This window comes from Rhipicephalus microplus, chromosome 5 (assembly GCF_043290135.1).
Source record: "Rhipicephalus microplus isolate Deutch F79 chromosome 5, USDA_Rmic, whole genome shotgun sequence".
Taxonomy (NCBI): Eukaryota; Metazoa; Arthropoda; class Arachnida; order Ixodida; family Ixodidae; genus Rhipicephalus; species Rhipicephalus microplus.
In genome coordinates, this window is record NC_134704.1 from 211,895,578 (window position 1) to 211,921,486 (window position 25,909).

At 44.8% G+C, this 25,909-nt stretch overlaps 1 protein-coding gene across 1 annotated transcript in view; it reads right to left on the reverse strand.

The window, feature by feature from the left end:
• nompB (intraflagellar transport protein 88-like protein nompB) overlaps nucleotides 1-25,909 on the reverse strand; it is a 1,761,410-nt gene that overhangs the window by 1,619,144 nt on the left and 116,357 nt on the right. The window contains exon 4 of the mRNA XM_075896456.1: nucleotides 12,713-12,794. Within this exon, the coding sequence (XP_075752571.1) occupies nucleotides 12,713-12,794 (82 nt within the window). The remainder of the gene's footprint in view (nucleotides 1-12,712; nucleotides 12,795-25,909) is intronic.

Below are 25,909 nucleotides of genomic sequence, written 5' to 3' on the forward strand. Positions count from 1 at the left end.
GTATTCATCGCGAATTGTAACAATGTGTTTGTTTGTGAATTATGTGCTCAAGAATTTTACTAGCTGTAGAGGTTAACGAAACTGGATGATAATTCTTTATGTGAGTTTTATCACCTGCTTTGTGTACAGGCTTAATTCGGGCAATCTTCCAGTCCTCAGGGAGTACACTTTCGTTCAAAAACCTAGTATACAACACACACAAATATTTCGCGCACCACTCTGCGTACCATTTTAAGAAGGCATTCGGTATCTCATCTGGTCCAACATATTTCTTAGCATCCAGATTTAGCATTGAATTAAAGATACCGTCATCAAAAATAGTGACATCTGATATTAGTGGTAGGTTCGCATCGAAAGTTCGAAGATGATTATTATCTTTTGTATAGACGCTGTTGAAATAGTTATTAAAGGCTCTACAGACAGCTTTTTTATCACTGTCTAAGTTTCTATTTAAAAGAATTATATCGGTACAGCACGTGCCCGGAGTGACCTTTTTTCAAAATTTTCTTGAACACATTTTAATACATGACGGCAATTTTTCGTTAAAATACTTTTCTTCGTCACGAAAATATTTTTCTTTAATTGCTTCACGTATATTGCAAATTATTGTTTCAGAATAAAACTGTTGGCCTTGTTCAACCTTTTTTTTAACCGTTTCAACTTTTGCTTCAGCTGCAACGTCTCTCTTGTTATCCAGAGATTGTGATTTTCTACTTTCTTTGTAATTAAGGGGACGAAGCGCTGCACACAATCTTCAATCATTCTATTAAAGCAAAGCCACAGTTCTTCAACGCTACAATTACCCGCATTCAAATGATCGTATTCAAAGGCCAAAACATCAATTATAGCTTCATTACCTGCTTTTCAAAGATTGGAAAATTTCTTCACCATCCTCTGCTGACTAAGTGCAACTCTCTTTAGCTCCAGTACCACAGCCTTGTAATCAAAGATGCCATTTGTGATGGTGCACAGCATGCTTTCTTTTAGATTGACACTTACAAGATATATATCTAGGATAGATTTCGTCCCCTAATCTATTCTGGTAGGGTCGGTGACTATTTGCGTCAAATCATATTGAAACAAGATATTAGATGCTTGACATGGGTCCGATATAAACGTTTCCCAAATCATATATGGCCTAATCGAATCTCCCGCTATGAATAATTTATCTTTGGTTTTTACATAAAAGTGAAGGTAATCATTGAACTATGCGATAGCATCAAGAGAAGCATCTGGTGGCCTGTAAACGACACCAAGAAGATATTTATTATTGTCAATATACACTTTACAGAAGATGCTTTCTATGTCTTGAACGTCTGGCCCCTCCCCTCCCATTTCGATCCTTACGGAACGCTGTAATTTTTCGGCACAAACTCACTATCCAAAATATCATCTTGTAGCCATGTCTCAGTTAATAATCCAATATTTCAGTTTCAGTTTCATTTTATATTATATCTGGGTCATATGCTAAAGGCATGCCTTCCAGCTTTTCAGCCTTATTAACAATACTGCGGCGATTTATATTTGACACCACTAAACATCGTTCATCTAGATTCCCCGAACCTTAATTTTATTAAATAACATTTATCTTTTATTCTTATTATCATCCCAACAAAAAACTTTCCATCAGTGCTTATTTTGTCAAAAACTAACTTCACTTTAGATCCACTTGCACGCTCGCACGATGAACCTTGCCACAAATTTCTGCTGATATCACGAACACGAGCGGAAAAGTCTTCACTTATCTATGGCTCGGTACCCTTCAGCTTCAAACACCTTTGTAGAATAGCTACCTGGTCTCGGTAACCGAGTGTTTTTGTAATTACTGAGCGTTCTTTGCCAATCTTTTTTCCCGATTTGTGACATCTTTCTATGCCACCGACATTCACTTCAAGCTTTCCTTCAAATAAGTCCTTTTTTGTTATTTCAGTAAGGTCAGCAGTCGTTTCATTTGCTTCTTCTCCTAGGCCAAAAACAATCAAGTTATTTTGTTATCTGTTCTCCAACTCGCAAATTATTTTTACCACGAATTGAAAGTCTTTCTGAAGCTGTGTTGCTCTTTGCTTTAAGTCGTTTGCATCTGTTTTCTGTTCGATCAAAGGTTTTGTCTGTATTTTGATGGAACTAATCCTTTCGGTCAAGCTAGCAACTTCTTTTTCGATTTTTTCTTCTTTTGATAAGACACTGTTCATCCTATCAGTCATGTGTTTTTGTCCTGAAAGAAGCTGCTTCAGAATTTTTTTATCTGAAGGGCCTGGGTTTGCTTCAATATCCCCGCAAACTAACAAATCCACCCCAAAAGCACTCATGCATGAAAAAAACGCTACCAAATGGGCGTGGCAGCAACGCTAAAAAGCGGTTTTCACTGCGGTAACATGGCGCAGGCCAGTAGAAACTAACCTGCACCAAAACGACGAATGGTTTGGAGAGAATTTCACCCAGAGTGCCGTTGCCTGGCCCACTCAAGTTCGACGGAGGTACGTGGCTTCTTATAGCCGTTGGAAGGTCCGAGGTTGCTGACGTCACCGATGTTCGCGCAGGCGGCGGAGTAGGGACTAAGGAAAGGACGGCTTCTTCAATGAGACAGCGGTGACCACGCAGCGGAATCTTCATGCCGTGAAGATCCTTTCAGTCATGTTATGGGTCTGTCAAAACGAAATGATATTCAACAGCTTCCGTTCCGAATACGGTCGCCACAACCTGCCCCACAAAGACGAATAGTCTGGTGAGCATTTTGCCCAGAGTGCCGCTGCCTGGCCCACTCACTTTACGCTTATTTCTGTGTTTAGGTCGCGACAATCTCATTTCCAAGTTACAATAGAATGATCGCTCAAGACCTGTAGCACATCTAAATCATAAACAAGATCTGGATGGGCGGTGAATAATAAATCAAGGGTGTTGGCGCCAGAAGAAGTTCTGGTGGGTTTTTTGACGAGTTGAGAGAAAGAGAAAACGCCACAGTAATCTAGGAACTCTTGTGCGAGCATAGATGAAGGGTTCATGCTGGGTAGATCACACTCCCACTTTACATTAGGGATACTAAAATTGTCGAGCAGGAACAGAGGTAGCGAGAAGTAACGTAATGAAATGCTGTTGGTTACATCATGCATTGTGGTCACAAAGCTGTCTGAAACTGTGGGTGCCCGATAGCAAACTCTGATAACTATATGCTGCTGTGTTATTTTTAGAATAACCCAGGCAATCTCGAGTTCGCTAGAAGCTTGAATGTTCTGAGACAAAAGCACGTTAGAAATTTCCTGTAGAACACCACCACCCTTCCGCAACGAACGATCACAACAAAAAAGAGAACTTTCCTAAGCACATCGCACTATCATCTATTTCTGGGGGCAGCCAAAGTTCAGTCAGTACTATATCAGCTTTACAGTTATCAATGCTCACATTTATTAATAATGCTCCAGATGTTACAAAATAAAACATGAAGCAGACAAGCGCACTCCCACATTCTTAAAGTATGCACCGCCGCACGACGAAAACTAGGCCTACTAAGACATAAACTAAAAAATTCGCCTGCGAACATAAAGCTTCTTGCGTATAACTCAATAGTACGACCATGCCTTGAATACACGTGCATAGTGTGGGATCCACATACTAAAAAAGATATTGTCAATCTCGAAAAAATCCCAAGGTTAGCCGTCCGCTTCATGTACAACCGATACCGCCATTATGACTCCACGACAGAACTAACGAAAATTGATGAAATCCCTACTTTGAAATCTCGACGGAAAATGAATAGGCTAAAGTTTCTTCTCCCATTATCACACGAGAATATCAGACTTGAAACATCGGCCTTCCTGACTCTGTTATCATCACGTCCCACCAGGAACTGCCATTCTGCAAAATTCACGCCAATCACAGCGCGCACTAACAATTTTAAGTATTCCTTGTTTCCTCGCGCTATAACCGACTGGTATAATCTTCTGCATAAAATTCTTTCAAACGATAATGTGCTGAAATCTCTTGATCAAATGTTTGACTTGTGAATTTTGTATTACCATTTCACAGTGTTTTTCAGAATAATTTGTATTGTCCATTTTATTGTTTTTACTTCGCTAAACATTGTATATTTGATCTAACGGCTCTGCAACAACGCCACTCCTGCTTGGGCCCAATAGTGGCCTGCAGTATTATTAAATAAATAAAGATAATAAATAATAAAAAATTAAGCATCAGGCCCACAGCCCCTCCCTAATCCCTAGGTATTTGCACGAGTCGAGACATTAGCATGATGACTGCTTGACTCGTAGTTCTGAGCATTCTCAATTACAGAGTCAGAAGACGCATCGTACACACATTCTTTGCTATTAAGATGCATTTTCTTGTAACGAAGCTGAAAGGGCGGCTTACCGGGTTGTTGTCTGGCAAATTGAGTTAACTTATTCCTGATGTTTTGTGTGGCAGGCGAAAAATTCTCGCTGACGATAATGGCTTTTGTCTTTAAGCTAATTACATCTGGCAAGGACGGCTTTTTTTACTTTCTAGCTTGAAAACCTAACCAGGACAGGACGGACTTTATCAAGAACATACCGCCCTAATCGATGAGCTCGTTCGATAATGTTTTCATCGTCATCATCATCATCATTAAATTTTTCTGAAGGGCCCCTGACGGGGTATTACATAAGAGAGGGGGGGGGGGTCGAGCAAGGATACACAAAGGCAATTCCAGACCGAGAACATAGAGTAGCGTAAAATTCAAGAATTGAAATTACAGGGCAATAATAAAACAGAACTCGTTATACAACTAATAGGGAGTTTTAAAAATTCAGAAAAAGGCAACTGTATCCACAGAAATTAAGATGGTGTGGTTGTAAAATGAGTCTCTAGTAAGGTTTTACACTTCACAATATTTCGTTCGTTGGCTATTGCATTTGGAAGCCGATTCCTATCCTGAATTGTTAACGGGAAGAAAGGTTTGTTAAAAGCGTTGGTTGAACATTTTAAATTTTGGACACTCAAAGAAATGAAGAGACGGCGTGAAGTTCGAATTGGTGGGAGAAGCCGGGAGCCATGTAAGTAAGAATAATTGAAATACAGTTTGTGAAATAAACAAAGGCGTGCTATTTTTCGTGTAAGATCCAGAGAGGTGAGAGACAGTGATGATTTTATAGTAGTAACACTTGTGCGGAAATTAAATTCGGAGGTTATAAAACGAGCCACGTGATTTTGAATGGCTCCAAGGGCATCTAATAAATAAGATTGGCGTGGATTCTAAATTGGAGAGGCATACTCGAGTTTACTGCGGACGTAGTATTCGTAGGCGATTTTACGAACTGAGGCTGGTGAGCAGGACAGGGATCTTCTGATGAAACCTAATGTTTTGGATGCATCGGCCATAAGCTGTGCGATATGGTCAGTCCATGTTAGCTTGCTGTTGATGAGAACACCAAGGTATCGATATGATTCTGCTAGAGCGAGATGGTTAGGGAATAGGTAAAATTTAGGTTTGAACGCTTACGGGAAACTTGCATAGGTTTACACTTAGAAATATTAAGATTCATCATCCATAAAGAACAGCAATTTCCAATTACATTTAAATCGTTTTGGATGGCAAGTTGATCAGAGCCATGACGTATACGGCGGTAAACGACACAATCGTCGGCAAAGAGACGTATCGAAGATGTAACACTTGAGGGAAGGTCATTATTAAAAATTAGAAAAAGGAGAGGGCCAAGGACGGAACCTTGAGGTACGCTAGATATTACATTTGTAGTCAAGGAACGGTCACCTCCAATGACTGTGTATTGGGATCGATTAGTGAGAAAGGCTTGTATTCATGACAATACGAGCGGGTCTAGATAAAGGGAGGAAAGTTTGAGCATAAGTCTTTGATGAGAAACGCGATCGAACGCCTTAGAAAAATCGAGAAAGATGACATCTGTTTGAAATGAAGAGCCGAGGTTTAATTGGAGGGCCGTTGTAAACTCAAAAAATTGTGTTTCACAGGAAAAACCTGAGCGAAAGACATGCTGATCTTTAAAAAAGAAGAAACTGTTTTCAAGATGGGTTAGCACGCTCGAGTATATTATGTCCTCAAGCAGCTTACAAGGTATAGAAGTTAAAGAAATCAGACAATAATCTGAAGGAACGAACCGATCAACCGCTTTGAATATTGGAGATATGCTGCTAAGCTTTCAGTCATGCGGAAGCGTACTGTCTTTTATTGTTTGCGTGAATATTATTTCTAATATTTTTCTTGAACACGTTAGCCTACCTTTAGGTATTTTAGCTGTGATTTTATCTGGTACCCGGGAACAAGATATTTTTTTTTGTTTTTTATTAGTTTAGCGATGCCCGAGGCAGTATTGCTATTCAGAAGTATTTGGGAGAAATGTTGGAAGTGTAAATCGGGGCTATCTAAGTTATTTTCATGGGTGAAAACGGACAGAAAAAATGTATTCATGACGTCAAACCGTTGGTCCTGCGGTACCTCTGAACCATCGGAAATACTCAAAGAAATTGTATGTGTGTGGTTGTGTTTCGGGGTTAGGACAATACAGAATTTACGGGGGTTAACGCGTAAAATGCTTAACATGTCGTGGTTATGAAACATTTCTTTAGGGCATCGCAGAAGACGCATGCAATCATGAAGACACTTGAAGTATTTAGACCACTTCGCTGCAGTAGGGCGGCGTTTTGTCTCTCAAAAGAGACGTTTCTTCCTTTGCGAAAGTATTTTTAAGACATTAGAATACCATGGTTGATTGTAATCGCCGCAAATACGAATGAGGAGAACATACTTTTCAATTAGCTCTTGAATTTATTGTTTGTGAAGTAGCCAATTTTGTTCTACTGTTCTCTGAAGGGCGGAAACCTTAAAAAAGCTGTAGAAGTTTTCAAGATCAGTGTTGATGCAAGTGAAGTTTGCTTTTTTGTAATCTCGAATATATTTTATCGAAGATAATCGACAAAGGATCGGAATGCGCATGTCGAACAGAACAGTTTTGTGGTCGCTTAGCCCATTTATGCACGATAGCGATTTAATGAAACCAGGCTTCAAAGATAGAACCAAATCAAGAATATTACCGCCACGTGTCGGTATATTCACTGCTTGGGCGAAATTGAACATTAATACGAAATCCAGAAAAACTTTGGAATGACGGGACGGTGTGGACAGGTTATTCCAGTCGATGTCGAAAAAATTTGAAGTCGCCAGATATGAAGTAATTGGCACGAGGAACGCGACAGTAAACATCAAGCATGACGGAATGAAGGTCATAAATAGACGAGATATCGGAGTCAGGGGCTCGATAACACGCTATAAGTATGTTTACACAAGAAGGAAAGAATATATTTACGCAAAGAATTTCATGATTAGTGTCAATTTTAACATGAAAGGAAGGCAAAGCACTTTTGACAAAGATTAGGACACCACCAACGCTACGCTCGGTCCGGTCAAGTCTGTACACGTGGTATGATGTGTTATCTTGTAGCAGTTCTTCGTTATTATTCGAATAAGTTAGCCATGTTTCTGTTAGTATCGCAAAGTCGGTGACATTATCTTCCAAGATGGCCTCAAAAGCTACCCTCTTGGAAAGATAGCTTCTGACGTTCGCAAGTAAAACTGATGCGGAATCGTAAGTATGGCTCTGGTATTTGGGTACAGGTAAGGGTGTTCTGGCGGGAATCTTGGAAGCCAGCCGTGGCTGGTACTGCTTCTGTTCGATCACGGAATCGGATACCGCTTCGTAGATATATTTTTATCTCCTATGCTTAGTTTATCAAAACGTATTTTGAAATCAGCTTTTCTTTGTTAGCCAAACTCATTAAGTTTACTGCGGGCAAGCGTATACGTGCAGAGTAGTCTTCCCGGATCGCAAAATCTGTGAGTTAGAGTTTAGAACCAGCGAATAGAATTTTGGATTTGTTTTTAAAACGGCCTAGCTTGACGATAATTGGGCTGTTCTTACCTTCCTGGTAGCGGCCTATTCTATGGCCTCTTTCAATGTCTGTAGGGGCGATAGATACTTTGAGCTTCTCAGAACAGAAAGAAACTACACTTGTTTCTGACTGGGGCCAGGTTAGGTTTTTAATGTCCGGGATTCCAAAAAAAGCAAATTATATTGTCTAAGGCGGTTTTCGGAACCGTTACATTTGTCGGCTATAGCTTTGATTTCAAATGATAGTTCCTGAACGATTGCGGTGGCTTTGGTACCGGTACTGCCATCAGGAGATGGGGAAGTACCGATTAACTTGTCTAAAGTGTCATTACGGCAGGAAATATTGGCGACCATACCTTCGATGTTCGATTGTGCTGTGCGAATTGCGGCCAGCTCGTCTTTCAGAATATTTTGTACGAGTTCCGACTGCGCTATTCAACTTGCGTTTGATTCAACGGTTGGAGCAAGCGAAACGGGACCTGGGTTGAGCTCTACTACGCCAGAAAGGATTAACAAAAGAAGGGTGAGTTGGCGAGTTGAGACTTAACGCGAAACAAAAATAACTGCTGGAACAGCAATCAACTCCAAGCGTCAAGGGTGTCAGAGGGGCGCGACACCACGAACAGAAATGCATCACTTGAACGGCAGCATTCTGCATGAGGCAGAAAAGTAACCTGCATTGGAAAGGGCAAGTTCATGGCCAAATTCGACGTGGTGGGGTGCCCCATCTGGTCCGTGACAGGCGGCTGCTTATGAAGACACGACACTGATCCCGCGCAGATAGCTGTCCCGGTTCGCCAGGTAAGGAACTAATTGAGAACTGGGAACTGCGGTAGTACGGCCTCTTTCTGGTGTGTGCCAAAAAGGGCCAGAAACTGGCAGGGCAGCTTATCTATTTCGTATACCGGGAGCGTAGCGGTGCTGTCTGCGCATTCGGGCGAGGTAGCCGCCCACAGGAGGAAATCCTGCATTGGAAAGGGCAAGTTCATGGCCGAATTTGACGCGGTGGCGGGCCCCATCTGGTCCGTGACAGGCGGCTGCTTATGAAGACACGACGATGATCCCGCGCAGATAGCTGTTCCGGGTTGTCAGGTGAGGAACTGATTGAGGACAGGGAACAGAGGTAGTGCAGCCTCTTTCTGGTGTGGGCCAAAAAGCGCCGGAAACTGGCAGGGCAGCTCGTCCAATTCGTAGTCCAGGAGCGTAGCGGTGCTGTCTGCGCATGCGGGCAAAGTCGCCGCCCACAGGAGGAAAGCCTGCATTGGAAAGGGCAAGTTCATGGCTGAATTTGACGCGGTGGCGTGCCCCCGGCGGGTTTTCGACAATGCCAGCAAGGACGTCCATTATACGTGCATCAGTATCTGCCCATGATTCCCGAGAATCTGCCAAACCTCGGAAAAGTAGGTTTTGACGCCATGATCTGTCTTTCAGGTCATCTACTTGAGCATTCAAGAAAGTGTTCCGAGCGGCCAAAGCACTCATCGTGTTCGTCATGCCTTGAAATTCATCCAGTGAAGTGGTTGTATCTTCTATGCCGTCAATTCTTTTTTAATGGAGACTATCTTCGTTTGAATGTTTTTCTGACTCGCCTTGATAGCATTGACGTCAGCAACAAATTCAGTATGACCATTTGCCACCTGCGCTGCACGTGCTTGTAAGTCTTCAGGCAAGTGAAAGATAAGTCATCTGCTCGGCGGGATCACTAGGCAGCTTATCTAGCTCTTACAGAGCAGCCTGTCTAGTTCTGGGTCCCGGGTTAGTTTCAATGTCACCAAAGGTTAACAAGAACAACATTAAAAAGCACTCGCAAGCAATATCACAAAGCACTTGTGGGCACGGGAGCAAAAAAAAAAGGAAATGGTCATTGCTTTTTTTCTAGCATATAAAAATACCCCGCCGCAGTGGTCTAGTGGATAAGGTAATCGGCTGCTGATCCGCCGGTCGCGGGTTCGATTCCCGGCTGCGGCAGCTGATATCTGGGGTTTAACGTCCCAGATATCAACGGCTTAACGTCTAGGCTGCCTGGGAAGTCATTGTGCTCACAGCGGGTGCCCGGTAGCCCAAATCCACGTGGCACAACATTGTCATCGCCACCTCCGATCCGGCTGCGCAGGGATAGTTGTCCCCTAAAGGAAGCTGCGCACTGACCAATCCGGCACCATCGTTCCCTGTTTCAGTGATGACAAGAGCTACAGCTCGGTCCAAGAAGATCCATTTGCCCAAAACTTGTACATACAGAGGAACGTAAGGCGACTTAATCACGACAGTGCTGCCGAGTCCACTGAAGCTTGAAGTGTAGGTGCTCCAGATTTCAAAATCGAAGTTTCCAATCAAAGAAGAGGGAAACAACGCATCCCACATGAATCGAGGAAGGACTTTATCATGAAACCACTACCATGCAATTTGCACCCACAGTTTCACGAATATCGACATTGGGCACGGGCGAGAGCTCACGGCAAGTACTCAGACAATGAGGGTGGCTTCTTTGGCGATGCAGCTGGACCAGTGAACGGCAAGTACACGGCAACCGTCATTCATAAAAGAAAACAGATCGACTGTATATCAGCGCAGGACACACACACACACAGCTAGCATGAAAGAAACAGGAATCACCCCCGCCCTGCAGAACCCAGAGTCCACCTTCATTTTCACAAATTCACAAGCATCCTTTCAAAAGTTCTGCAATAGCTACATCCACACTATTGCGCACCAAATTCTTACACAGCTATCGGCCCCACGTTCACAAGGAGACTGTAAACAGCTCATATGAATACCCGGCCACTGCGGAGCTAAATGCAATGCGCTCGCCCATTCCTCGGCCTGACAATTACTCTTCCGGTTGGCGCCAACAGTTGCACTGTCTTGCGTCGATAGGCGATCGTACTGGCAGGTACGCATTTAAAGCTTTTTCTCAATTGTCATCGCCTCCGACACGGAGTCTTGGACTGTTTTGGGTGGGTTCCGTACTAGCCCAGCGAAGAGGTCTTGCTTTACTCTACGCATGAGCAAACGGACCTTTTTCGCCTTGGTCATGTCAAGGTTGGTGCGCAAGAACAGATGAATTATCTCTTCTGCGAAGATTCTGACGCTTTCGTTCGGAAGCTGTGCCAGTCTTTCCAGCAAACAAGTGGCCCTTTCTTTTCGGGCGACGCTCGTGAACGTTTCAAGAAATGTGCTGCAGAAGATGTCCCAGGTTTGAAGTGACGACTCGTGGTTCTCGAACCATGTCTGTGCAACGTCTTCCAGGCAGAAGTAGACGCGACGCAGCTTTTCTTCCCAGTCCCTTTGGGTCAAGGCTTGGTCGTGCGTCTCAAGCCAGGTTTCCGGTTCTTCAAATTATGATCAGTGAAAGATGGGCGGCACCTTTGGCTGTTGCATCACGACCATGGCGGGCATTGGTACAGGGGCTGTCATAGTTGTCGCCAATAGTGGCGGTGGCCTTCGGCTTGCAACTGTTATCGGGTAGAGCCCCTAACTCCGGAACTCCCTTGTTGTCGGCTGGTTGCTGGCAGTTCGAGGTTGGCGGGGATGTTTGGTTCACGGTTGGAGCTTGGCTCTCGACTGGAGTGGGGTGTTCAGTACATGGACGGGAAGCACCTCCACCAGGTGTTGCGGGGTCGTGACGTGAACGAAGCAAGCAGACTTCATGTCAAATAATAAACTGTTTAATCGGGCCAAACTTGCAGCCACGTAAAAGTCAGTTTACAGCAAGAATCTGGCACTGATAGCGGCGAGCAGCGCGTCGGCCGTAGACCAACTGACAAGCGGCAAAGCGTGTTGGCATTTATACTCTTGCCATCGAATATTGTAACGTTATCGCTAGCGGCAACGTAGGTTCCGGAAAAATCTGTAATGTTCACGAAGCGGGCGTAATCTTGACAAAACTATCTACTACAGCCTCGAAGCTTCTCAAACATTTTAGGCACGGTTTGCGCTGAACGTAGTGTAATGGGGCGATAACAAAGCTTGAGAATAGAACTTGGCAATAGTGCAAATTGAAGCAGCAATATTAAACGCACAAACACCTATTCGATACAAAAAATGATCAATTCTTGGAGTGTACAATCAATATGATAAAGCGCCCTGCTTTCAAAAAATAAGAAGCATCAAATGTCATATGAAACATCAGCTTTTACATAGTATTAGTGTTCTGCTGCCACAATTCAACAAAAACGTTCGTTAATTGTTCAATATTAAGTTACCTCCAAAACTTAGTGTAACTTATGGTGTGTGGAACAGTATTCTTTCCCTTAAAATAACAAAAAATATAGCCCAGTCATTAACAGATAAGCCCATTAAACGAAATCACCCGTTTTCCACTCTGAGTGACGATAAAATATGTAAAGAGAAATAGAAAATCTGACTGGAGTACCTTAAAAAAACTTGTTGCTGGGATAGTAACACTAACAAAAAAATTTAAGATGCTTAAGCACGACCAAACAAAGTAGCGTCAGGTTGCTCTCTTCCTGTGCTTCGTATCGTGCCTAAATTTTTCCTCTAAGGAAATATTTTACTGGCAGCCCGTTCTAAGACAATCCATTTTTTTATTTTTCAAATAACGGAAATGCTGTATTCTGAGTCATGGAGTTGAACTTTGGTAAAGATAACAGAACTGCCGTGTTTAGGAAAAGACAGATGACATGCACGTTATAACGGAAGCGTGCTGCGTGTAGCCATACAGAAAATAAATTTACAGCGTCTTCATGAAACGAAACCTGCTGTTTTTCTTTGATTATGAAAATCCTGCGGCACCTATTTACCAGTCAGGTCATCTGTGAAGTCAGACATTTCATTAGAGTGTACGAAAACAACCTCACCTCGCGCTCCCTTTTGAGCTACTGAAAGATGGTGCTGATGACTTGGTCGGGGCCGAAGTATCCAACACGCTAACCACTGAACCTGGAAAATATGACGGGTAACAGAACATGAGTTGCTTGCAAAGTGTACCCAGAGATTTTCAACGTATGTTTTCAACTTTCAGGCTTGAAACCGGACCTTGGTAGAGACACTCGAAAATATATCGAAATACATGAATCAGAAGCTTGTAACCCTAAGACAGATGCTTGGGCTAGTTGGTGATTGGGAATCAACATATTTCCACAGCGCAAGACTTGAGTAGTTACGACGTAACTAGAGAAGAAGAGACAAGGGCAAAAAGAGCGCTGGCTTCAACAGAAATTTTATTAGTGAGAACGCTGGAAATATTTACTCGTGACAGAACATCACCGCGCAATCTCGCAACCTATTGCATCATGGCAAGACAATCATCATCTCATTATATAGTTACAACGCCACAGCTCAGCAAAAATTCACGAACTACTGTGTCAAAGCCAGAAACTCGATTTATTTTTAAGTAAGAGCAAGCGAAGGCAAGCTGATACAACGATGACCTAGCATTTGCAATTCATTGGCCTGCATAATCTCTCTTGTTAGCTGCTAACGTTGTTTGGCTACAACAGTGCACTTTTCGAATTTGGGTCTGCAACCACAATCTCTACAATTGATGCCCAAATGACCTTGCACAGCTGAGTATACATTGAAATCATGCTCCTTTAAACGCTCATTCAGGCACCAGTCCATTTGCCCAACATATATCTTGCCACAAGACAACGGGAGCAAATAAACGACGGCTATCACACGTGCCACGAATAGCCTTCTATATTTGGTTGTACAGCCCCTACTTCGTGCGGACTGCACATTCACCCGTTTGCAGAGCGCTGAAAGCTTTTTTGAGGCAGACAAAACAACTTTCACATCTACCTTATCACCTATTTTTATCAAATTCTGAGAAATCTTATGTAGATAGATAATCACAGCCACGTGCTTTGAGCTACTGGCCACGCATTTCACTGGTGCTTCTCGTCCTTGTTTAATTGTCTTAAGCAACTTTTCCGCTACAGAAACCAGCACATGGTCGGGGAAAACAGCACTGACCAGACGGGAAACCTCCTCAACGAAGCTGCTAATTAACGAGTGGCCGCAAGACTTTCGGAGGGTGATTCTTAAACAATGATTAGCAATCCCTCTCTTTACAAGCTTTGAATGAGCCGATAAGTATGGTAGAAGAGGTTTGCTTCCTCTAGGCTCACATTTACCGCAAAGTTGATCACTTGAAATGTTTATTTATAAATCTAAAAACCTTTACAAAACATCCTGCGGAAGGTGTTTTTACAATATGAGCTAAACTTTCTGAACATCAACGACCATTTTCTGATGGAAAATTCTAATGACATCTTTTCAATACTTTCACGTAACAACAATGGCCTAAGTGCCTACTTCGTTGACGTCAAGGATCCTTACTACTCTTTACCACATGACACCCTACTGCGGAGCGTTGAGGACTGCATTGACAATTTCAGTTCAGTTGCGTTCCAGAATGCTGCCGGCATAACAGTCTGTGGCTTTCTTGAGCTCGTTGTCTTTTACTTTAAAACAACGTTCGTATCATGGAACGAAGGCTCTTTTAATCAAAAAAGAGGAGTGTGCATCGGTACAAGCATATCACCTGTTTAAGTGACATTTTTCTCACTCACCATGACCGAATCTTGGCTAGCCGTCTCGACAGAATGGCTGTCGTAACGTTGTTTTGTTTTGTTGACGATTTTCTTGTGCTTTTATACTTTGATGATCGGAGCTTCTAAGCTGCCGTTTCAAACATATTACGCCTTTTGAGTGAGTGCATAGTACCTCTTATTCTGACGCATGAGCTTCCACAGGATGCTTCGTTAACGTTTTAAGATTTGAGACTAAACATCTCAAGTGATCACCTTTGCTGGAAATATGAGCCTAGAGGAAGCAAACCTCTTCTACTATACCTGTCTGCTCATTCAAAACTCGTGAAGAGAGGGATTGCTAGTTATTGCTTAAAAAATTCCCTTCGTAATTCTTGTGACCACTCGTTAATTATCAGCTTCGTTGAGCAGGCTTCCCGTCTGATCAGCGCTGGTTTCACTGATCATGTGCTGGTTTCGGTGGCGGGAAAGTTGCTTAGGACAATTAAACAAGGACTAGAAGGACCACTGAACTGCGTGGCTAGTAGCTAAAAACGCGTGGCTGTAATTCCCTGTCTACATAGTATTTCTCACAGTTTGAAAAAGATAGGTGATAGGGTAGATGTGAAGGTGTTTTCTCCGCCCCAGAAAAGATTTCAGTGCTCTGCAAACGTCGAATGCGCAGTCCGCACGAGTAGGTGCTGCACAATCAAACATAGAAGGCTATTCGTGGCTTGTGTGATAGCCTTCATTTATTTGCTCCCATTGTCAGTGGGAAGACATATGTTGGGCAAACGAGCCGGTGCCTGAATGAGCGTTCAAAGGAACATCATTACAATGTATACTCAGCTGTGCAAGGTCATTTGGGCATCCATTGTAGAGATTGTGGTCGCAGACCGGAATTCAAAAACTGCACTGTTGTAGCCAAACACCGTCTCCAGCTAACAAGAGAGATTATGGAGGCCAATGAAACGCAAATGCTGGGTGATCGATGAATCAGCATGCCCTTGCTTGCTCTGAATACAAAATAAATCAAGTTTCTGACTTTCACACATTCGATCAGGAATCGGTGCTGAGCTGTGGCGTTGTAACCATATAATGAGATGATGATTGTCTTGCCGTGATACAATAAAATATATATATATATATATATATATATATATATATATATATATATATATATATATATAACAGAATATATTTTCAGCGGTTTCGCTAATAAAATTTCAGTTGAAGTCAGCGCTCTTTCTGTCCTAGTCTCTTCTTCTGTAGTTACGTTGTGACTACTCGTAGTCTTGCGCTGTGCAATTATGTAGTAATCCTAATTTTGACACAAGTTTTTTTGGTGGAGTGTGGTGATTCGGAGATGTTTTCGCAAACTAAACAACGCAGTTCTTCGAAATCTTGCACTCACGAAACACTCACTACACTTCTCTCGTTTTTTCGGGATAGGGGGAGAAGGCGGAACGCCCAAACTCCGCAGAGACATGTATAAAGTACAGTGTAATGTTGTATACACAATTTCACTGGATGTCACGTTGGAGTTTGTCTATTTCTATATATATTACAGCCCACTGAGACCCGTTTAAACACTACAAAGATGGAGGATCAATCGCAAGCTACTGTTGTTTATTTTATACCAGCTTAGAAAAAATACTTTCTTTCCTGGATTGCAGTTCTCAAATACATAATTAGTGATAACGACAGCAGGCTTTCAGAAACTGCTGCAGACGAGCACTAATTTGTGTTATAGAGAATAATAACCGCCTTTGTTGCTGGACTGTCCGGCCGCATTGGTATATCTTTTTAGGGTCACCTAAGCACTGAACACTTTCGCCCTCACATATTGGTCTGTTCCGACCATTTGGACGCCCAAGTTTATCGCAATCCTTGGCCATCTGGCCTGATTGGCGCAGTGCCAGATGGCTAAAGAGTCCGAGATTATATAGGCTTGCCACGATCACCTACGCACTATATGGCTAATTACGCAGTATAGCCCAATATGTGAAACCTTCATTATTCATACAATGACTTCCTAGAACAACTTTCTTCGGAGCTGAAAAGCTTTAAACGCTCTCAAGTTGCTCGTGCCAGCTCTCTCAAAGCATACTTGGGCGTAGAAACAGCTGCTCAGATCACCCATTATAAACTACACAAAGCACTCTTCGTATGAGATGAAAAGGCTGTGAAACAACAATGTTGGTGGCAACGGCGATAACAGTAATGCAGTTTCCAGTAGTGTGTTACTTTAGGCCCCCGAGGTCGACCAGCTTCGCTCTTTCGTAAGGTATACATCACAAGGGTAAAATTTGTCAATTATAATGTTGCCTTCTCTTCATCAATATCAATAATTTCACAGCTCAGTTCTCTGCCCTTTGTTGCCCTTATTTTATATAGTATTCACTTTTGTCCTTTCTCTTCGGTTTTCTGTGACCAATACTGTAAACCCTTTCCTAGTTGTTTTCATACCGGGCTGGGCATGTCCAGCGTTCCATTGTTTGCCCTAAAATCGTAGGCCCGATGTAGACCGAAGCGTGCACGTGTATGTGTCAACCAGAACATGTTCCGTCTTTTCCTTATCTTCTTCACAGCATGTGCATTGTTCTTTACTAAACCTCGCTTCCGAGTGCAACCCGATTCGCTTCCCCGTAAAACTCCTCCCTTCTTCTCTGATTCAATAGTTACGTAGTGCAGGTATTTGTTTTTTTTTTATCACTGCCATACCCAGTAAATCATCTCCGCCTGTCTTTTCCCTCAGCGCTGGTAGTAGCCATATCACACGTAGCCGTATATTTACTGCCGCATTTCCTCGTTCTTTTTCCGCACTGTATGTCAATGCTATGCAAATGCCTTGAATCCCGCCGTAGTGGACATCCGCGATTCCAAGTAACAGCAACACGTCTTCACTCGTCTCATCTACGTTGGGTTCACGTTCGAACGCCCGAAAAGAGGCATGAATGACTTAGGACATGTCTAGTCATTTGTACTAACCATTCGCAGTGCTTTGAATGTTTCCATGAAGACGTTCGTCGGTCAAGCATTAACTGTGTCTGGTTCTGCTGTGCCTGAATAATGCCACGTTCCCTTCCTCAAGTTTTGTTATCACCGCGTTACACTACGTTCAGCGAAAATCACTCCTACGATGTCTGAAAAGCTTCGAGGCAGTAGTGCGTCATTTTGTTAAAAATACGCCCACTTCGTGGTGATTACAGATTATTCTGGAACCTATGGCGCCGCTAGCGATAACGCTAGAACATTAAGTCATTAATTGGCAAGTGTACAAAAGCTGACGCGCTTCGCCACTTGTCAGTTGATCGATGGTCGACGCTCTGCTCGCCGCTATCAGTGCCAGTTTTTTGCTGTAATTTGACTTTCCTTTTACGTGGCCACAAGTTTGGCCCGAATAAACAGTTTATTAGGCGACCTGCAGTCTGTTCCCTTCGTACACGTCACGATCCCGTGACATCTGGTGGAGGTGCTGCTCCTTTTATGTACCTGACGCTCCTGTCAAGCCGTGAAACCAGTGTCAGTCGTGAAGACATCGACGACAACCCCGAGCAGCGAACAAGCCGCAGGCAACAGGGTCTGCCGCCAGAGTTTGGGCCTCTACCTGAGAAGACCCAGCAGACCAGGACCCTGACCACAGCCGCAACAACGATGACATACCCTGTGTCGTCTGCACCGATCCTGCACCTGAAACCAAAGGAGCCACCGACTTTCCACGGTTCAGCCCTGGAAGACCCGGAAAGTTGGCTGGAGGCAGCGGCCGTTTTCAATGCCTGGAGCAGCGAAGATAAGCTTCTTAATGCATACATGGTTTCAGAACCAGACGCGAACGCTGACAACATGGGACACATTCCGCACAAAGTTCGTCGCTACATTCATGAGCGTCCTGATTTGGGTGCACGTTAAAGAACCCCAGGTGGTCGAAATTTCCGGAGTCCTCCACTACGGCGTCTATCGTAATCATATGGTGGTTTTGGGACGTTAAACCCCACATGTCAATCAATCACATTCATGAGCGTCATACGCAAGTACAGAGTCGAAGCGCTGCTTGAAACCCGTTTGCAGCTTCCAAAAAAAAACGTGACGCTCCTCGCGGAAGAGATGACCAACCTCTTCCAGCACGCTCACCCCGATATGCCTGAAGACCAAAAAGTCCGCTTTCTCATGCGATGAGTAAAGAAGGAGGTGTTCGCGGTTCTGATACGAAACCCACCGTGCACTGTCGTGGCATTCATATACGAAGCGAGAACGATTAAAAAGCGCTGGAGATGCACACCCTACAATTGAATCGCCGCTCTACGCCAGAGTGCGCAAAAACGCGACCACTCTGCTCCGACTACCTGCGCGAGGCTATCCGAGCGATCGTTCGGGAGAAGCTGCACAAGCTGTTACCCTTGCACAGCCTCAAGTGGACACGATCGCCTACATTTTCCGCGAAGAAGATCGGCAATCGCTTAGAGTTTCCGAGGCCCCGCAACTTCAGCCGCAAGCGATGAGCTACGCTGCTGCAGCCCGACGCTACGCTTCCCCTTCACGCCCACGTCAAGAGGCCGCACCGACGCTGTTCTGCCGCCAGCCACCGCCACCGTCGACGCCATACCGTCCACCCATTGGTCAGCGCAACGCTCTTGGAAAATGGACGTGTGGCGTACTCCCAACCACCGACCTCTCTGCTACCACTGCAGAGAAGCTGGCCACACTTACCGCCGCTGCCAGTACCCCCAGACAGAAATGCGTGGTTTTGCAATAGACGTGCCACGTCCACAGCGTGGGGAAAAACCACGCGAAATCGCCACCTACCTCGCAGCAGAGCAGTGGACGACCCGAGGATCTTCCCGTTCGCCACTACCAGGCCGCTACATCTCACATCACATCCAGCCATACCCTGGCCTCAACCCGGGGCTGGTCGCCTGGCCTGTACTCGGAAAACATAGGTCAGCAGCCGAAGGAGGTGGGGTTGTTTTACGACGAACTTCCAAAGATCCTGTGCCACCGACAACGACGCCGCGACGAAACCCCAAGAACGCGCCGGAACGTCAACGTTGTCCCGACGCCGAAAATTCTCGGCCAGAATATGACTTGATGACACAACGTGGAAGCAGCTGTACAAAGCGCTACCGCCCTGATCCGATGCCACAACCCAACTGCAACGCGAGATGAACTAGCGACCTCGACGTTATATTCGACGGCTACCTCGTCACTGCTCTCGTCGACAGTGAAGCCGACTATTGCATCATCAGTGGGGAATTCGCCGCGAAGTTGAAGAAAGTTAGGACAACTTGGGAAGGCCCCCGAATCCATACAGCTGGAGGTCACCTAGTTACGCCGGCAAGAACCTGCAGAGTCAGAGTCATCATTAACAGTAATATTTATCCTGCAAGCTTCGTCGTGCACAGCATTGCTCGAGAGATGTCATCCTTGGTATGGACTTCTTGAACGGACACTGAAACACTTTTTGAAAATAACGAGATAATGGTGTCATGATACGTAATTTCGCGCGACGAACCCAAAAATGAAGTCGAAAATTTACATAAATGAACGGAAATAACATTATTTTGCCAAAGACAAGCAACAGGCGCTGCGGCTGCCATCGCGAGTCGTGCCACCGCTGTAATTGCTCGAAGCGACTTGACGTCACTGTCATGAAGGTGATGACAGCCAACTGCGCTCACCGGCAGACAATGCAGTGTTTATTTGTTGAAATCGGGTAGTTGCTGTAAGTACGGCGAACCGTGAAAGTTGGACCGAGTTTGCTGTACACTGTTGTTCTTTATGAAAGAGAACACGCGAGCGCGGGGTTTGCGCTCTGCGGCGGCTGCCTACAGCACCATCAACCGACAAGTGAAGAAAGCACGCTCGCCTTTCGCGTCACCTATGGCCATGTAAGATAATGAGTTATGACAAGTCGACAAGTGCTGCTAAAGTACGTTCCTTGATCTCTCACTCGGCGAGCGATATCGGGTGATTACTGCAGCTATCGCCGTGGTCACGAACAACGTTTGATATGCTGGCAGTGGACCACACACTGCAGGCGTGAGCAGAAAAAGTGTGTGATCCAGCAGCGCTTGTCTACCGGCCATAACTTGTTATTATTTATTTCGGCAACAGATGACGCTGAAAGCGAACGTGTTTCCTTTAGTTGTCAGTTGATGGTGCTGTAGCAGCCGCCGCAGAGCGCAGGCTACGCGTTCACGTGTTCTCCTTTATGAAGGAGGATAGTGTACATCTGTGCATGTTCGGCCGGTCCCCACTTTCAAGGCGACGGCTGAAGTGGCACAGACAACGGGTCGGAAACGTACGCTGGCACGTATAAGATGCATGCCAGTGCTTAATTTCCCTTGTAAAGTGTCACAAATGATACGCTTATCAGTGGATATTAAATTCGATAAGAAACAGCAGCATTGGCATTCGCGTTTACCCGCGTATTGGCTCGGTCCGTCGAAAGCGCGGGCAGCGTGCAGAAACATAACCTCTCCGTAGATTTCAGAAATCAGAATGCAGCGTTGTTGGTGCAGTCAGTCTTGTGCTTCGCAGCACCCAAGGCGCACACTACGAGTCAGTATGCTACCTCGAGAAAACAAATAAACAAACGAGCCAGACGAGTGCCGCCGTTGCCGCAGTAGTGATATGGGCTCTGAACTGCGCTGAAAATTGCGCAATAATAATTTAGCTCATATATTGCAGGTGTATTTTTTGTAATACCGTCACTTTTCTCAACTCTGCCCAGCACTACAGTGATTATGTGTTACCATACAAACGGTATATTAGCTGCGCTAGAAGCGTGATGCTGTCTCGTAGAACAGCTCATTTCAATTATGTGTACTGATATCTCTGTGCACATGTTTTCGCCATACGTGCTCGTGCACGCATTGCGTGCAAATAAGGGAAGAGTAGATGTGCTACTGCTGCCTCGAAATTCAGCAAAATCGTGTTCACCACAGCGCGCTTCTTGAAGTGTTTTTTAAGTGTAGCGGCCAATTTTGCAGTCATCTTCAGATCACGAGGAAACTTGTGAAAAGCGACCTCATCGCAAATGTAAGTGCTGTGGCAGCCATAGGCCGCGCAGTGATTCGGCATCGTCAGTCCACTTCAACCTTGCACACAGTGAATGTCGGATGGCAAAAGTCTCTAATCAGAAGAAGACAACGGTGCAATGGCAAGAAATTCTTACGAACTGGCAGAACTGATGCTTCGCCAGGCAGCAGATCGCAGCAGAAACATGACACAACAACGAAGTAAACAAGCTGAGCTGCCTGAGCGACGCAGGTGGCCCGGCGAAAGATGCCCGCTGGGCGGCGGCACGACCTTGAAGGTGACGTCAACGCCCCACGTGTCTGTTTCTCCCGTACACGAGTTTACAAAGGCGAGCAGAACACCCCCCCCCCCCCCCCACCACCACACACACACAATGCACTGCACCAGGCGCTCTTACAAGGCTCTCGGAAGGTGCGCGCTCATTGGTTCGTGCATGATGTCAGCAAACATGGCTGCGCCCATGACGATGCTGCAGGCAGCTGCCAGGCAAGACTAAATAAGCGCGCTGTGTTTGCTGAGGCGATCTTGATCGTGAAAAACGCCTTCCGAACATTTGGAGGGACGCGTGGGAAGTTCAAGTGTGCCAAAAAACGCTGTGACCGTGCCTCTACCGAAACTGCACTTCACTGCCACCGGCAGTGTTGGTCCACTTTCAACGACTGCAGGAGACACCAATAAGTGGACAGTCGTATCCAGTAAAGATTAAGAAGACGTCGAGATGCTGGTCTCGGAAAGTTCTTTTTTCTAAATACGAACAGAGCCATACAATGCCTGCTTACGAGACCGTCGGTGTGCTCAAGATCGCAAACGATGCTCGGGCAGGCACAGCTTCGGTTACTACGCTACCTAGCGCGAGCACGACTATTACTGCTGTTGCACAGTGCATTTAGTGCGCATAGACTTCAGTGAAATGAATTAAACCACAACAAACAGAAAATTAAAGTGCAACCCACAGCTATGAGTGTTTGTCGAAAGCTATAAAATAATAAAAAAGTACCCACACGTTACTCGAGGCTTCACCGCAGAGCTGCTATGTATTTTGAGGAAGGCATGTGTGAATCTTTACGATCGCGTGCCCAGAGTAAGCATCATTTTGCAAATCACTACAGTTAGTGTGGGAAATACTGCAGTGTGCACATCATAACTGCAATCCGGAATCGTTAATGGTTTGAGCTTGCATTCTTTAGACGTAAATTAATTGACAAATGTCCTGCGAATGAAGACAATAACCAGCTGCAGCTAGGTTGCGCGTAGTGTTAAAAATGCACCCTCCTCGGCATTCCCTTTTACAGAGAATGCATGTTCGCGCAAGACAAATGAACTATGATTGTGTACCGTGTGCACGTGACAGGTAATGCTACACTAGCTGTAGGGCTGTGAATAATCAGTTTATATACTGTTTATAATCTGTTTGCAGCACTTTGCTCAGAAATTCCTTGGGCCCTTTCAAACACTGCTAGTTCTGGCTCCATGAAAAAAGAAAAGAAAACATCATTACACTTCAGGTTGACAGGTAATGTTTGATTTGTACAGATTATGCTAACAATATCACAATATTTATACTCAAAGGTGTACTAACAAACTGGCACAATGATATGCTGTTGATATATATTTATTATGCATTGTTTTAAAAAACATACTGAAATTTTTGGTGATCTTGTAAAAGTTAGTTCACACTTTTTTTTTTCATTGTAGACTAACCTTGGGCTATCGTACAAGTTGCTAACAGGTGGTATGTAAAAAGACTGCACATAATACAGAGACACACTCTCTTCTTGTCTTTTTTTTCGATCTAAGGAGTCCCGCCGTCGTTCTAACGTCGACGGTCCAGGACTACCGACTTGTCCATCGCATCGCCTGACACGATGGACGTTCGTCCTGATTGCACGGATTTCTTCTCATTTAGCCTCACCGCATAGAGAGAGACTTTGAGGCTCGCTGACCCTAGGGTTCACACAGCCTGAGTTTGAGGTAGTGGTGCAGCGGGAGCTGCGTCCGCTTTGGGCGCTGGGTGCGCTGCCCTGACGTCACTAGGTGTGCCCCGGGGCAGGCGCTGAAGGCCGCTGTGTTGCCGCGCCCTGTTGCAGCACAACGGAGTAGCTTCTGCTTTCCATCAACGAAAGACGCTTCCGCGCTTCTCTGAAGCTGATGTTTTCATTAACTTTGAGACTAACAATGCTTTTTTTCTTGTTTCCATATTGGGCAAGCACGCGAGTATGCAGGATGACTACCCTTGCAGTTCACACAGTGGTGTGGTTCGACTTCGCAATTTTCGGAAGTGTGTTCGTGAGAGGCACACTTAGCACATGTGTTTTGGCCTCTGCAGCTCTGCGAGTCGTGGCGGTATCGCTGGCATTTAAAGCAGCATCGCGGGTTTGGTATGTATTGGCGTAGTTTGAGTTTGGTGTATCCAACATCCACAGTTTCTCGTAGTATGCTCGATGCGAAAGTGAGAACGAAGAGCTTTGTTTGTATTTCCTTTTTTCTCGTTTGATTTTTATTCTATACACATTTGTTAAATTTTGGTCCTTCAGTCCATCCAGGAGTTCTTCTTGACTTACATATTTGAGGTCATCATCAGAAATGACGCCTCGGACAGTGTTTAGTGATCGGGGAGGTGTAATAGACACTGGAATGTCTTCGAAGGCAGTGATTTTTGAAAGATTCTCATACTGGTGCTTGTACAGTACTTCCAAAAGAAGATCACCATTGGCTAGTTTCTTCATTTTAAATCCTTGTCCTAAGGTGTCGGTTAGGGTTCTGGATACTTTGAAAGGGGAGACATGTATCGCTGTTCTTTCTGCATGCTCGCTGTGAATCACATGAAATCTTGGGAATGTGCATTGGTTGTTTGTGACAAATTGTTTTGTTACATCGGTGCGCGTCTTCTTTTGAGGGTGGCGATCAGGTGAAAAGACTGGAGAGTCCATCTAGTTTGTGTGTGCTTCAGTCGCAATAGCAGCCACCCACCATGGAGCCCAACGAGGGGACGGGACAAGGTCTCACGTGCAAGACCTGCCCACGCCAGCTGTATACCCCGACTATAACGGAATTTGGCTTAACTCAGGGTGGTTAGCCACACAAGGTTAACCCTTGCCACCAGAGAACATGGAAACAAATAGAAGAGAGGAGTAGGCAGGACAGACAAAGAGTGAAGTGAAAGACGAAGAGGTAGGAAGAGAGAGATAGGAAGAGAGAGATAGGAAAAGGCGACTGCCGATTTCCCCTGGGTGGGTCAGCCCAGGGGTGCCGTCTACGTGAAGCCGGGGCCAAAGGGGTGTGTTGCCTCTGCCGGGGGGCCTTGAAGGTCTAATACCCTGGCGTCGGGGAGAAAAAAGCAGAATGTCGGGGGGAGGTTGTTTGTAGCGGACAAGAAAAGAGGCTAGCTTCCCGATGTACGTTTTGACCGCCGTTGCTGAGTGTTTACTCCGAGAAATCATAAGCCCAGAGAATAATGATCGAACCCGTACAAAAGATAAAAGACGGGAGAAACGAAACTTCGTCGTTATTTCCTATATCCACAGCGTCACCCACAACCTCAAAAAAGCGGCCAGCAGGTGCGACGTAGACCTGGTTTTTTTCTGCCCAAGAAAAGCTGGCTAGGTTGTGCAAGGCCGTGAATCCTGATTCCAAGGGAGAGCGATGCTGCAAAATCAAGCATCGGAAGAAGTACGTTTCATGCATCGAAGGGGTGGTGTACTCTCTACCCCTGTCCTGCGGCAAGTGGTACATCGGCCAAACAGGCAGGTGTTTGAATGAGCGGCTGAAAGAGCACGCTCACAACGTCTCCTCTACAGTTTCGGGCCACCTCGGCATTCATTGCCGAGACTGCAGTTGTGTCCCCAATTTTCAGTATTGTACCTTCATTAGGCGTCATCAGGACCAGATTATACGCGAAATTTATGAGGCTGCAGAAATAGAAAGGCTGGGCAGTGCATGTGTCAGCAGGCCTTCAATTGCTATATCACAAAAAGAAATAGATTTCTTCAGAACGTTGGCACACGTGTTGTTCATGGTGCGTTATCACGATGATTACTCGGTTGTTAGGAGAATTCTGTTTTCTTTGTTTTGTATTTTTCTCTTTTTAGTCAGATACTGCTCAAGTATATATTGTGCGGTTCTAGCAAATAAATCTTCTTGTAAGTCAGTGCCGCTGTCTGTCTCCTTATTTTCTTGTCCCTCGTTATTGGCGCTGTTTTTTATGTGAATTCATAGAGTAAGCCATTCGGTCTGTCCTGTCAATTTGTCTGCTGTGTTATGGCTATGTAGGTAAGTCGGTCAAAAATGTTTATGTGTTGCGAAATATGTAAACGAATGTCGGTTAGTACAGACAGAAGGAGGTCCCATAGCATAAGCCTTAAAGGCTCAAGGCTCCTGTGAAAAATGTACATGTTGATAACTATAGAAAAATGGCAACTAAAAAGTCGCAAGTCATAATGATAGAAATATATACAAGGGAAACTTGTAATGTAAATTCCAGCT